Source organism: Ostrinia nubilalis, chromosome Z, assembly GCF_963855985.1.
Source record: "Ostrinia nubilalis chromosome Z, ilOstNubi1.1, whole genome shotgun sequence".
NCBI classification, from domain to species: Eukaryota; Metazoa; Arthropoda; class Insecta; order Lepidoptera; family Crambidae; genus Ostrinia; species Ostrinia nubilalis.
Window position 1 is genome coordinate 9394692 of NC_087119.1, and position 14521 is coordinate 9409212.

General features: G+C 35.9%; 1 protein-coding gene across 1 annotated transcript in view; it reads left to right on the forward strand.

Annotated features, from left to right (window-relative positions):
* The window catches only part of LOC135086880 (period circadian protein), an 81051-nt gene that overhangs the window by 30345 nt on the left and 36185 nt on the right, over positions 1–14521 (forward strand). The window contains exons 3-12 of the mRNA XM_063981712.1: positions 761–844; positions 1719–1870; positions 7881–7975; positions 8065–8145; positions 10050–10181; positions 10332–10407; positions 12835–13038; positions 13401–13629; positions 13999–14110; positions 14211–14330. Of these exons, the coding sequence (XP_063837782.1) occupies positions 761–844; positions 1719–1870; positions 7881–7975; positions 8065–8145; positions 10050–10181; positions 10332–10407; positions 12835–13038; positions 13401–13629; positions 13999–14110; positions 14211–14330 (1285 nt within the window). The remainder of the gene's footprint in view (positions 1–760; positions 845–1718; positions 1871–7880; positions 7976–8064; positions 8146–10049; positions 10182–10331; positions 10408–12834; positions 13039–13400; positions 13630–13998; positions 14111–14210; positions 14331–14521) is intronic.

Genomic DNA, 14521 nt, shown 5'->3' on the forward strand with positions numbered 1-14521 from the left:
ATAGCTGTAATTTTTTAATACTGGATTTGTCGATTAAATTGATCATTTATTACTGCGCCCTAACGGGTCGGACACTGGTGATCAGACACACTGTACAATTATTATAATTTTAGCCTATCTCGTGAGCTAGGTGTCAATAATTAGGGTGATTTACTAACTAACCAGTCGCATACGAACAACAGCAGTGAGATTCAAACAAGTTTGATCCATGATGCCGCACGACTATTGTGTGAGCCCACCCGTAACCCAAGCTTATTTAGCTTAACACAAGGGGCTGGACGGGACTATTAGTAATTTGTGCAATACAAAGTGCTTATAATCTTTAAAAAAATATTTTTATTGCTGTATTTAACCTTCCTTTCGTATACTAATTTATGCGTCAGTGTCAAGTCTGCGATTTTTATTCTTTGAAATTTTCGTAAAATGGCTGCCGCCGCGGTGACGCCTTGTAATTAACAAATTAAAATTAAATTAGTGTTTTAAAGTGCATAAATGTACAACTTAATGGTAAAAAGTCATTCCTTGATTTTTACTTAATATGTATCTGGAGTTATTTGAAAAGTATTTTCGTCTATAGGATGGCATATTTCAAAAAACAAAACTGCACTCAAGCGTGTTGTCACAGCAACCGCTGAGCACATACTAATTGAATTTCGGTCCGTGGACCTATTTACGTGCCAGAAACAGTCTAGTTGACATGTCTTCTCTAGTACGTAGTACATTATAACTCAATGGTAATAACAGGATTATTCTTTTGCAGTCACAGCTCTAAGTCGACGCATTCTGGCAGCAACTCCAGTGGAAGTAGTGGATATGGGGGGCAACCATCCACATCAGGGAGCAGGTTAGTAAATATTTTGGTTAGGTATCTCCATTTTATGTACAGTCGCCAGTAGATCAATTTGAGCAAACACGAAATGTATTTTTTTCTACAATTTGTCATTTTGTGTAGTTTAATGTGCTGCCGTATATAAAACTTTTAATACTTACCATAATGATACCTATAACGTACCTAGTAACCAGCAGTGAGATATTACTCTCTCGACATAAGCTTGGCACTTTGGTTAAGGGTTTTTTGCGACGTCAAGGAGTGCATTAAAGGCATACATACTATACTAGCGGGAATCAAGGGAACTTGTGGGTTGCGACAACCGTCGGTGCCCTCGGCGAAGCCTTAGCGTTCGAAGGCTAGGCTCGGCACTAGATTGCCTAATCAGTCCCGATCGGACGCCAACCATTTTGAGCTCAGGTTCATACTTTAGTCGAGCGGCGCGGGATACACACGCTGTCCCATAGTGGTTTCTTCAAGCTACCATATAGGACTTAGCCGTCAACCTGCACCTAGTACATAGAAGGATTAAACGAGTACCTGCTTGTCTCAGAAGACATATTATCTCGTGAGTCGGACCTTAGCTGCTCATTAGAAACATTTTGACTCCAGGACTTCGGCTGAAACAACCCTCACTTTAGTCGAAGACTAAATCTACACTATTTTAGTGTACAAGTTTACAACTACAACTAAATACTTTAATAATTTTGTGGCGATATTATCTCGTGAGTCAGACTTTAGCTGCTCATTAGAAACATTCTGACATCAGAGTTTCAACTTCAGCTGTTGCAATCCTGACTTTAGAATAAAATGAATTTTTTAACCATATTCATAGTGGCCCACGAGTACCCAGAATGATTACACTGTGACAATATTTATTTTTATGTAGCAACCAACCACCGGAGAAGAGGACCAAAGAGAAGGAACCCAAAAAGAAGAAGCATGTGCAAATAATCACCGAGAAGGCAGAGGTTGCTGCTGAATGTCAACCCTCGGAGCCGGTGCCGGCGTTGGACGCTCCGAAGGAGGAGGTCAGCGATGGTGGGTGACCTTCATTATTATTCAATAGACTTTTAATTACAATTAACCCTAAATAGTGTATGAAACCAACGTCAAGTCTGACATAACACTAGCAATACAGGGTGAAAAGGAAAGGTCTGCTGAAACTTCAACAATGAGTTAGATAACGCTTTAGGTAACCAGTGCTTTTCCTGGAATTGAAGTTATGATTTGTTGCGTATTAAAAGCTTGTAATTTTATGGTGATTTATGAAGTAACTCCTATTTGTGAAGAACGTAATTAGTGTTGAACTAATAAACACTGAATCCCTCGGCGTTAAAGAAACAATAATGTGATAAAATAAATTCACTCAGCTTTCTTGTGCAGGAATTATTGCCTCGATTTAAATTCAGGCATAGACGATATCTTAATTTTAAAATACTATGTTCGTACAATGTATTGAATTTATTAGGTGTATATCTGAAGTAATGTTTTAGCTCTTACCAAACTATCCTTTACATCCTGTATTATTTAAGTGTCGTACTTTTAGACAGTGTTTATACCTTGTGATGCAACGAATATTATTTACGAATAAGAATGCAAGTGCCGATTGTACTTTGTTGCTAATGCGAATATTTGATTTTACTATAAACGTGATGATTTTTCCAAATTCTAATTGTGTTTCATCTAAAAATAACAACACTTTCACATTTTTGGGAGTCGCGATTCTTTTGTTTCCCCAAAATTTTCCTCTCCGGTTGAAATAAATTAGCTTTCTTGAAAAGGGCTGGTCACATTGAAAGGGTTAAATGTGTTTGAGCATTTTGTGTTTATGCAAACTTCATCAGGAATTCGCTAATCTCGTGCTATTCGACGAATACAATTAATGGATATTCGTTGCATCACTTATGAAAGCTTGTGTGTGTGCATTACTTTTAGCACTCTGAGTGAATAGTTATTGTCGTATTGACGTTATTCGTTCATTAAGCATTTATCATTAGGTATACTTAAGTTTATCATGTGCGAAACAAATCAGTAGTTCGACTTGAATAAGTTGTCCGAGTTTTACATTTATTAATTAGGTAGGTACTAGGGGGATTTAAAGACTGTAACTATTATTATAATGGGTGTTTCGAATACATAGGGGAGACCTAGGAGAGTTGTGACAATTTTTACTTTAGGGGCCATATCTCGCTCAAAAAACATTCCACAGCTATGAATCATACAAATGTATGTAGCGCCGTTCCTTCTGTTTTCAAAACAATCACCAAAGTTAACTAAAGTATCAGGGTTTCTAAGAAAATCACCAAAATCTTAGACCACTCCCTCTGTCACAACTCTCCTAGCACCGAGGTAAGTTGTGACAGGTAGCGAGGTGAGTTGTGACATAATACCATAATACTCAATCAAATATATTTTTTTAGCAAAAAAGTACTTTAATCATCCTTTAGTAACAATTAAAACAAATAGTTATAGGATGTCGTTACACAAATTGAGCCACATTTCTCCAGCTTTCATTTTTCTCCCACACTGGATTTTTTAATTATATTTTTTAGCTAATATAGTCACTTAATATAATATTTTCTTCATAGACGGAGCTTCGCCTTCTGGGTTTACTTGATAAGTCTCTTTCTTTATATCTTGACAAGTTTAGATTGTAAGAGGTCGCAGGCAGCATATTATCTTAAACTTTAACCCTTTTTAACCTAATCACTTCATAACCTAGCTTATCAAGTGATTATTTCGACTCCAGCAGGCTTCACACCAAGTTATCTTATGTATGGTACAGATGCTACGATTTTACCCAATGAATTAAAGCGAGACAAAACCTATAATGACTGGGTCAAAGATAAGATGACGGCACTACAGAATACAATTAAGTCACATAACTACAACAAATCGCGGTTTGACAAAAATAGAAAATACTATGAACTTAACGTAGGAGATATGGTTTATGTAGAAAATGGTAACGGGCTAAATAGAAAAAAATTAGAAGAACTGAAAATTGGACAGTTTCAGATTGTTGAAAAAGTTTCAGAATCAATATATAGAATTGATACAAGACACAAGAAAACAGAGTCGAATCTTTTTCACATTACAAAACTTGTACCAGTATCCACAATACAAGGAGAAGAAGAGACAGAAAGTGAAGAGACAGAACATTAAAGAGAACTGATATTAAAGAAAATTTACTTCTGTAAATTTCTTTTTCAAAGGGGGGAGATGTAATGTAAATACTTTTTACTTTAAGGTCTATGATTTGTCTATGACTTTAAATGTCTGTCAAGAAATGTCATAATGAAAAGTCATTGTGGAAAATATGAAGATATTTTAAGAGATATTAATAAACTTTAAATGTCGTTTCTTTTATTTTACAGGTTTGTGTTATAGCCAATGAATAAGGAATTTAGTTTATTTCAATGGGGAATGTATTAATATTAAATAAATCTTTTATTTTACAGAGCAACACATGTGTTTATTTTATCTCTGAGAAAGAGTCCTTTATATAGTTATTAGGCATTCAGAATCAAAAAAGTAGCAGCAGGCAATTATACAAATTATGAACCTACTAACACACAAAAAAACATCTAAAAACATCGTGGAAATGGCCCATCAGAAAAATTAAGTAAGCTAGGAGAGTTGTGACAGGCTGTCACAACTCTCCTAGGTGTTTAAAATGACGACTTGGTTCGAATAATATTTTTTATTTTCTAAACACGTTGCGCACACAAAATATCAGTGCTACATTTTGAGACCTGAATAACCATGCAACTTGAGAAAAAATAACACAACAGTGCACATTATACTAAAACATGATATAAACTTAAATAAAATTTGGACGAAAAACTTACTTTTAGCATTTTTTTGTACACAGACGTCATATTTACGTAACCGTGCCTCTAGCGCCGCCCACAGGTACTTAGTCAAGAAGAGCGTCTAAAAAGCGACAAACAAACGTTTTTACCAGCTTCCTAACTATATTAATTAAGGAGAAATCGTCCTTGTCACAACTCTCCTAGGTCTCCCCTACCACTTATAATATTTAAATATTTTACTTGTCTGACAGCTATGTAGATATTTATGAAAATATAATATTCTTAGTACCAATTTGTGCATGATTATGAGCCTAGTACTCGTAATTATTGTATTGTTCGGTGGAGGTTTGATCGGCGTGACTTAGAATAACGTTTAGCGGTTACAGTGGCACAAATGTGTCTAAACGGTGAAGGGATTGCGTCTTAAAATTCTCCATTTATCCTATCTGCTCAAGGGTTTTAATACCTCGTTTCTTCATTCGTAATAGGGTAATTGCGCCGGTTTTCCGTCCAGCTCCTGTTTTCGTCCACTTGACTGACTTGCCACAAACAAATACGGAAAATTAGAATACAAACCTAACTTTCCGTGCAAGTTTGGACTTGTTACAATCTATAATATCTAAGTAACAGTTCTGCCTGCATGAAAATGTAATTTGACAAGTAATAACTCCAAAAAAATCTACGGAAGTTGCTGCTGCACACAGGTGAATGGAAAACGTCGTCAAGTTAAAAAAAAAACGTGCCGGTAGGTACTTTCATGGTTATGTTTAATTACTGTTTAAGCTACTTTACGTAAAGTTTTTGGCACGTATGTCTAATTATTAGCATAATAAACACTATTTTAAGGGTTTATTAAATCTTAGATAATTAAGTGGACTAATACTAGCATAACAATTTTGCAAGATTTTGGTTTTCGTCCACGTGGACGGAAACCCTGACACCTAGTTAATATTTTTAATAATCATTTTACTTCAATGGACCTACAAAATACAATGTTTTTTCTTCCAATATGATCTTTATTGCTATTACATTAAACATTTTAGTTTACGTCCACTTTTTAACAGTGATAAACCCATAAAAACCGTTACAAAGATGTGGACGAAAACAAAAAACAGCTTTAAACGTTGTTGTGTTTTCGTCCATGACGTCATGAGCAAGCACTGGGGTGGACGAAAACCAAAATTACCTATTCCTGTAGATTAGTTTTCGTCCATTTGTCCTTCGACCTATTAAAATATTTTCCTAAATTTAGGTAAGAAACTTATTTAAATCTTTTTGATATCATTTGAAAGCTAACAAAATTACCTTTCAAATGATATACCAAAATCCATAGTTACTGTATTGTAGAATTGGTTTTAAGTCAATAATTCAACTGCACCCTTTTTTCTACACAGTGGTTGAAAACTAGCGTACACTAGGACGAAAACTGATTTTTTTGGCCAAAAACTAGTGAAATCGCCTCTTTTGCATAAAATATTTATTATTTAAAAACCCGTGGTATTTACTTATTGTCGTATAATATTAACGTAAAGTAGACTATATAAGGACTAAAATGACATATGATACATATGAGTAAGGGTATTTTAAGATATTCATTTCGCATCACAAAGTTGGCAACTCCGATAATTGGACGAAAACTAGCGCACTTACCCTAAGTACTTTAATTACATAATTTTTATTATACATCAAAACAAATATTTTGTTAAGGTTGGTTGGTTCCTAAAACTCATTAATTTATTGAATTAACTGAAGGGAATGCATTTTTCTTAATGAATTTTTGAAAGTAATATGACGATTAACGGTCGCATAGCCACTCTTTTTCGATACTACATATGTACAGGGTGGCCCAGAAGAACTTTTGAAAATTCAAGGAAACGAAAACTGTACATTTTTGTAGAACTTTAACTATTGCAATTTAAAGGAAATTTAGTGCAATTTATTTTAAAATTTACTTTCTTTTATAAATTTTATCGTACATGTGATTCCCTTGACGTTTACAACATTCGGTCAACATACATCAAAATTTTCGAAATTTTTTGTTAGAGTTACCTCGGAATGGATTCAGGATGAATGAATGCTGCAGAGTTTTTGAATTATGAGAGTATACTCTGCTCATAAGGTAACCCCACAAAAAGAAGTCTGCTGGAATGAGATTAGCGCTTCTTAGAGGCAGTGAGATTTCACCCCTGCTTAATTGGTTTGTTGCATTGAAAAGATGATTAATTTTTGAGAGCGCTATACTGGTAGGCTGAAAAGCTTTTTGATTTCAAAGCTGCAAGATTCGCAAGGCTATGACCGGAGCACTTGGTTTCATCAAGATGGGGCTACGTGTCACACTTCAAATGAGGGCATTTAGATGGTAAGAGACATGTTCCCACAAAAAAATAATTTCAGGCAGGGGTGACATCTCCTGGCCACCAGGAAGCCCTGATCTCACTCCAGAAAATTCTTTTTTGTGGTGTTACCTTAAGAATAGAGTATACTTTTATAATCCAACAACCATGCAGCAACTGAAGCTAAGCATTCGGCAAAAAATTGAAAATAGGTTTCGAGGTAATTCTAACGAACGCATTTCAAGATTTTGATGTATGTTGGTCGAATGTTGTAAGCGTCAAGGAAATCTCCTGGGCGACGTAATTTAATAAAGGTAAATTAACAAATAAATTGCATTAAATTTCCTTTAAATTGCAATAGTTAAAGTTCTATAAAAATGTACAGTTTTCGTTTCCTTGAATTTTCAAAAGTGAACTTTCTTCTGGGCCACCCTGTATTTACATTTGACATTCTTTTGATCGTTTCACCAACAATTGCTGGTTCCTCTGTAACTGTTAAGCTTGACATGCTCCTACCGTTCCATCGACTAGTGGAACATTTCATCTGTTGGTGGTGACTATGGTGATAGTCAACCTTCTTGCATTATGTAAAACAATCTACTATCGTTACAGAGAGGCCAAAGGAACCGAATTACTGACAATAGTCTTTGTTATAAAAATGTACTCCCTTATATGTATTCTATAGGTTCAAGGCGTCGAGATTTAGGGGCCAATGTAGACATTGTCCCAGGTAACATATGGGGTTCGGTCGGATTTGTTTGGTATGTATAAATGTCAGATTAATTTTCTAATTTTTGCCTCGAAGACGTAGAGTTAGTGATGTGCCTTTTTTTTTCAGATTATGTTAAGGTATGCGGACATTGTAGGTTCATGTTTATCTTCCGTCTGTAACTTTTTCTGCAGTTATCCAGTTGCCTTCGCCAGCGCTCTCGCACATTGAAAAAGGTCCGGAAAGCATGGACATCTCTTCGCCGGAGTCTTTGCTGAGTAAAGAGGAGGTAAGATGTCTCAAAACTTGATGATGATAAGTCTTATTACTGTATTTTGTGCAAAGGTTAATAACGTTTAAAACACTTGTAATTTTCAGGTTGCATCCACCAGTAACCTCCAGTTAAGAACACCATTTATGAATGTCGTCGTCAATCGCACCACCCCGACGTTCTGTTCCGTAAGAATACTTCATAATTATTTACACTATATTATTTTTATAGGTGTTAAATATAGCTTATTTTTCAGTTTTATTTCGAAGATTTCTGTATGACAATTGAAAGCGGGTTTAGTACTAATATCCCTACGCAGCTACGTAGTAAGAAGAATCCGAAACAAGTCTCTTCTTAAAACAATTGCAACCAAAAATATTGCAATTACAAATAGCTTTCAGCACACAGTATTAATTATGTATAATAGAGGTATTTAAAAGGCTCATTTACACGTTATTTTTGTTTTCGGGAAAACGCGGGAACAAAAGGCGCAACAAACTCTGCGAATGTTCTCAAAGGGTCGCATTTATACGGATGTCCCATTGTCCGAGACACGTGCACGCTGCGCATTTCGCCCACGTCGACACGCGCTATGTCTACGTTACGTAGGTTTTGCTTCAAAAAGTCTAAATTGGTCGTGTAACCAGAAACCCTAGCTCGTAAAACTTTTGCGCTTGTGAAATCTTTGATTGTATACAATTAAACGTGTCTTGCCTAAATCGAAATGCAACATTACGTACGTTTAGCGTCAGAAAGTCACAATGAAGGTCCAAGTCTTCTCGAATAGAAAAAATTGGTAGAAAAATCAGAAATCCTAGTTCTGACAAAGTTTTGAGTATATGAAATCTTTAGACTGTGACTGACGTGATCGCTCACCTCGAAACGCGCTAAGTCTTACAAGGACTTAAAAGTCTTCTCGAATCGAAAAAAAGGGCAGGAAAATCAGGTGCCCTGGTTCTTACAAACTTTGTCGCTAAGGAAATGTTTTAGACTGTTTGCGTCATTGCTAAGGTCTGTATTGCAAAACAACAACTCGATTTAATCCCAGTTATTGATATTTTGTCTATATGTTATAATTAAATCGAGGTTTTTTATTTTCCATTTTACACCCTTAAATGAAATGTCACGATTTATGTACTCCATATTATAGTATTTTGCATAGTTGTCCTTTGTGTATCAAATCGGAGGTATCTTTAAGGACCTATATCGATTCTTGTTCCGTTCGGTTTGGTGGTTCCAAAGCATATGACACGTTAAGGACAGTAATTACGAGTGTACACATGAGCTGCTTAATTCGGGCGCCTCGTGTCATGCCAGGCGTCACGTGTCACAAGGCGTTTGTTTACACAAAACCTGCACGAATGTGTGCTATGGCTACCTCATATTGAGGAGGCTTAATTAAAACCACTTTATTGTTACACCCCCTTACTGAAAAAAGTTACACGATTGTTGAACACTGTTTTAAAATGACATTAACATACTAAACGTCACTTTAAAACATTATCACCGAGCTTGTAATTTTTATTAGTCCCCTTACTAACCCGTATTCACAAACGATGCTTGCTTTAGTGAAACAGCAAATCGAATGCACAGCGTTGAATAGAGCTTTGTGTTTGGTTCATGTGCGTACAGAAAGACAGATCGACATAAATTTTAGTGAGGCAAATATCAATTGGTGTATTCAAACTTACAAAGTACCTAAGCACCCGAAGTATTGACTAGTTTACTAGGCTAAACAGTCTATACTATAGGATTCTAGGTAGCTTTGTGTTATTAAAATAACTTCCTTAATTGGTTCATGCTTCTAGCGATTACTCCTTACAAACATGGTCAGTCGATGATCGGTCAAATGCAACAGTTGTACTTCGAAAATCACTCTTATTTCGTACGGTATAAAAGTAGTGTCATAACCAGAATACACCCGACTGTGCTGTGTGTACATTCAACTTGTAAACAATCTTAGTTCTTGGTATCGTGGTCTGTGTGACTTGCACGCACAATGCTCGTTGCATATCGAAGAGTTTGCTACTAAAATGTTATTGTATCACGAAATCGGTTTCATATTTTAGATAATGTCATTAACTATTTGCAGGACGGATTCTCGTGTGTGATATCGATGCATGACGGAGTGGTCATGTATACCACATCATCGCTGACGGCCACCCTTGGCTTCCCCAAAGACATGTGGGTAGGCAGATCATTCATCGACTTCGTTCACCCAAGGGTAAGTAACTTAAACTTAACTTAAAAGAACTATTTTTTTAAACTTTACAATCAGTTCAAAATTAATACACAAAGTAATGATTAGTGAAAATTACCAGGAAATCATCAAAAATTTGTTTTGTTTTAATTGTAATTTGTTTTTTGTTCGCAGGATCGCTCCACTTTTGAGTCTCAGATAACTAATGGCTTGGCCATACCGAAAATCGTAAATGGTACGCAAAAAAAAGGTAAATCAGAATCCATTGTGCCAATGTTAAGCTAATGAGTAAACGCTTTGCTAGAGTTAGTATATTTTCACTTCTTTCCATGAAGGATGCTGCTACTGAAAGTATCATTGGATCTAGGCAGTCTTCGTTTTATTATAAAGAACGATGCTGAAGACGATGACGTCGATGATATCGGAGACTGCCGTATGAAAGTGATATCCTTAAAGTTGATCACGTACTAGGGCACTATTTAAGTTGTGAGCCTCGACAACATAACGTGTTTTTAGACGACATCTGATACTTTTAATGAAAAGTTTGACATTTTTGACTACAACCTTATTCAAAACTTTTTATCATTTGAGCACGTTTTGTATTATTAACATTGAATTGAAAATTATCTTGACTACAAAAACATGGAATTGACTTGCGGAAATTTTCGCGCGAAGATTTATTATAACTTTCGACGTGGTTAATCAATACAAAACTGAAGCGGTCAGCTAAATTTCACTTTTGGTGATAAAGATCTGTCCTTTACCATTGTAAAACGCTAGTTTAAGAAGTATAATATTGTATGTAATTGGCTCACCAGTGAACTTTGCGAAAGTCGTCCAAAATGACTAATAGTGGCGGAAAACATTGGTGTTGTCAGAAAAATGGAAGACAAACCTCGTCATGTGATGTATCGTAGGATTGAGATAATCCTAGGCATTAATTCCACTAGCAGTAATAAAATATTGTATGACCATATTCTGGTTAATACGTTTTTTTCTCGCTGGATGTCACAAAAATTTTCAAACGCTCAATAGGACGCTTGTGTCGTTTAGTCCTTGGAAATGTGTGATAAATACGTTTAACAAGCTTTAAAAGCCGTTTTTAAAATTGTGACAGTTGACGAATTAAGGATCTATGCATAATGATCCTGAAAATAAACAGCTATCGACTATGGAGGTGTTTTAAGATGAACCAATTCCAACAAAAGTCCCATGCGCTCGGAACACTTTAAAACTTACGGTCGCCTAATTTTCCGAAATATCCGATTATATGACAGAAACGTCACTAGAGAAATTTAGAATGGTTAATTCTTAATAGTAAACAGCCACTTTTTTTCCAAAAGTCTTCAGTTTAATAATAAGGGAAACTGACCAGCATAGTCGAATCGCCATTCGTGTTGAAAATGTGAGCTTTTACACGTCTCGTCAAACAACTGACTATTTGAACACTTAAAATATGAAATAAACAGGTCCAACGCTACAAAATTCTTGCTTGGAATCTAAACACTTCTTTTGGTACCCATATATTAAAATTAAATGCGTGAACAGCGATTTATGTAGCCAGAAGCAACTGTCGGTGCGGTCAAAAACCATGCTTTGGAGGTGCCTCAAGCTGAGTGGAAAAAATGCTATGAAAAGTGTTTCGGACACATTAAAAAGTACATAAATCATGAAAGACAATACCAATAAACGCAATCAGTACCATTTTAATAATAAACTACTTTGTTTTCATAGTTAGGCTCACAACTTAAATAGTGTCCCACGTATATGCAAGTGATGATATTTCCACAAGTATGTAGTAACTTGTTGGAATGTATGTACGTTGATGAATTCGAGGATATGCTTAAGCACTGCAATAGTAATAAATAAATATTTAAATAATAAATTACTTATTTTTATTTTGATCTTGGATGTTCAATTGATTGATTGGCACATGGATGAAAGGGGTGAATGCTAGTAAATTCACATTTTATTTTATATTTCCCTTTTTTTGTTCATATTTTTTATTATTTACCTATTTTTTTCTTTTTATTTAATCCTCAAGTTATTTATTTATATTTTTTACTCACCTAATACTAGCATTCCTTACCGCAACTCGAATCTCAATTAATTTTAATAACAATTGTCAAAACAATAGAATACCCAAAAATTTGGTAATACCTAACATGTTTTTGTTTTTATTTATAATTTTGTATTTCTGAAACTGCATTGGGCTTTCTTAGTTTGCATAACTATAAGAAAATAGTAAAGATGCTGTTTTTGTAATATGCACTATGTAATAAGTGTATATCTTTGGACAATTTCACACAGCGCTATCTAGCCCCAAAGTAAGCAATTAAGTTAAATTGAGTGTATGTAGCCTCGAGGAAATGGCACAAACATAATTATTATCTTGTCCATGCTGGCCCGCCTGTGAACTAGGCAAACTTTCATTGGAGGCCAGAATACTAAAATATTCACAGAAGCCAAGAAGAAGAATATACAGATCCACTGTTCTAATTACGGGGGGCAAATGTAAAAACTAAGCACGAGCCAGCCTTTGGAACACAGGATGTTTTGACAAAACTGTCAAATATATTTCCAAAGGCCTTTCTTAAGAGTATTATAAATTGAAAGTTTGTGTGTGGGCCTACAGGCTATATTTGGCCCATCTCTATTATTTTAACCTGTATTTTAGTTCCAGCACCAGAGAACGCCATATCGACTATGGTCTGCCGCATCAGACGCTACCGGGGCCTGACCACCGGGTTCGGAGTCAAAGAACGCATGGTTACCTACATGCCGGTGCTGCTGAAACTAACCTTCAAGAACGTCAGCGATGAAGACGGAGGCATCATCTACCTGGTCATCCAAGCGACTCCTTTTTTTTCGGCGTTTAAAGGTACACATTCCAAAAAAACAGACTTGGATTGTTTATTTTACTCGTACTTTTTACTTACTTTGTAGTCACTCAGAAGCAGTCCAATCTTGGACGTACTCAGTCAGTTAATTAAGTTATTTTATGATTAATTGGAATAGTATTGTTCTTAATTAGTTATTATTTAAGGGTGTTACTGCCTCATAATGTAGAACACTTGAAAGCTTAAACGTAAACAACTTGCTCGAAAGTCAAAGCAGTCGTAAGAGAAAGTTCTGTTATCAAGTCCTACTTGAGGCAGTTGATTTATCGTTCGGGATAGAATTGATCACCAAAATCTTCACATTGTTTTAAATATTAAAGTCAAAATATTCTTCCAATTCCAGTCCCAAACGAGATAGCTTGTAAACCCGTGCCCTTTGTGATGCGCCACGCCGCCAACGGCAATCTGGAGTACATAGACCCTGAGTCGGTGCCCTACCTGGGGTACCTGCCGCAAGACCTGGTGGGAGAAGACGCCATTAGGCTGTACCACCCTGAAGACCTGTGCTATCTGCGCCAGGTGTATGAGACTATCGTGAAAGAAGGGAGACTGCCCAGGTCTAATCCTTACAGGTAAGTTGCTTTGAGTTTGATTTAATATTAATTTTAGTAGTTCAACGCCCATAGCAATCGCCAAGCCCGAGCAAAATGACTTTGGCGACTAGATTACGTAAAATAAATAAAGTGAACTTCTAAGACTTACAATTACTGCATAAGCAATACCAACATAAGCTCATTACCGAAATTTAGTCTGCGGAATTTTATTCAGCGACCATAGCTGTTGACCGAACGACAAGGTTCGGTATGCATACCGCCAGGTCATTTCTGTATTTTACTAAAATTCCATTGACTATGTTAAAAAATTCGTCATATCAACAAGGTTAATTGTAATCAATCTTCAAGTCTTATCTAATTACTAACGTATCTCTTGTTTTTCTATAGGATGCTGACCCAAAATGGCTTCTACGTCAAGCTTGAGACTGAGTGGTCTTCTTTCATCAACCCCTGGTCGCGTAAACTGGAGTATGTCATCGGCAAACACCACATTGTTGAGGTAAGAAATATATAGTATCATTGGTCTCAATTGTTAACCAACATAGTGTACCACTTAAGGGCAAGTTAACTAACATGCTATTATTCCTAACATTTTATAGGGGCCCAGCAACCCAGACGTGTTTCAAACCCCTGAGCTGGAGAAGGCTCAAAAGATGTCAGAAGATGAGAAGATACAGCAGCAAGTAATGCGAGAGAAAATCATCAAGATCCTGAATGAGGTAAACGGAGCCTTTGTTCATCTAGAACACCCTTTTCACTATCCTTAGTATGAAAACGTTTCAGCAAGTATTTTGCAGTAGATTGTCTTGTTTTAGTTAAAAAATTGAGATCAGCAAAGACCTATCCCGTCAGTTGTAAAGACTGATAGAAGCAGCTATATAGGTACATACCTTGATAGAATTTCGATGGA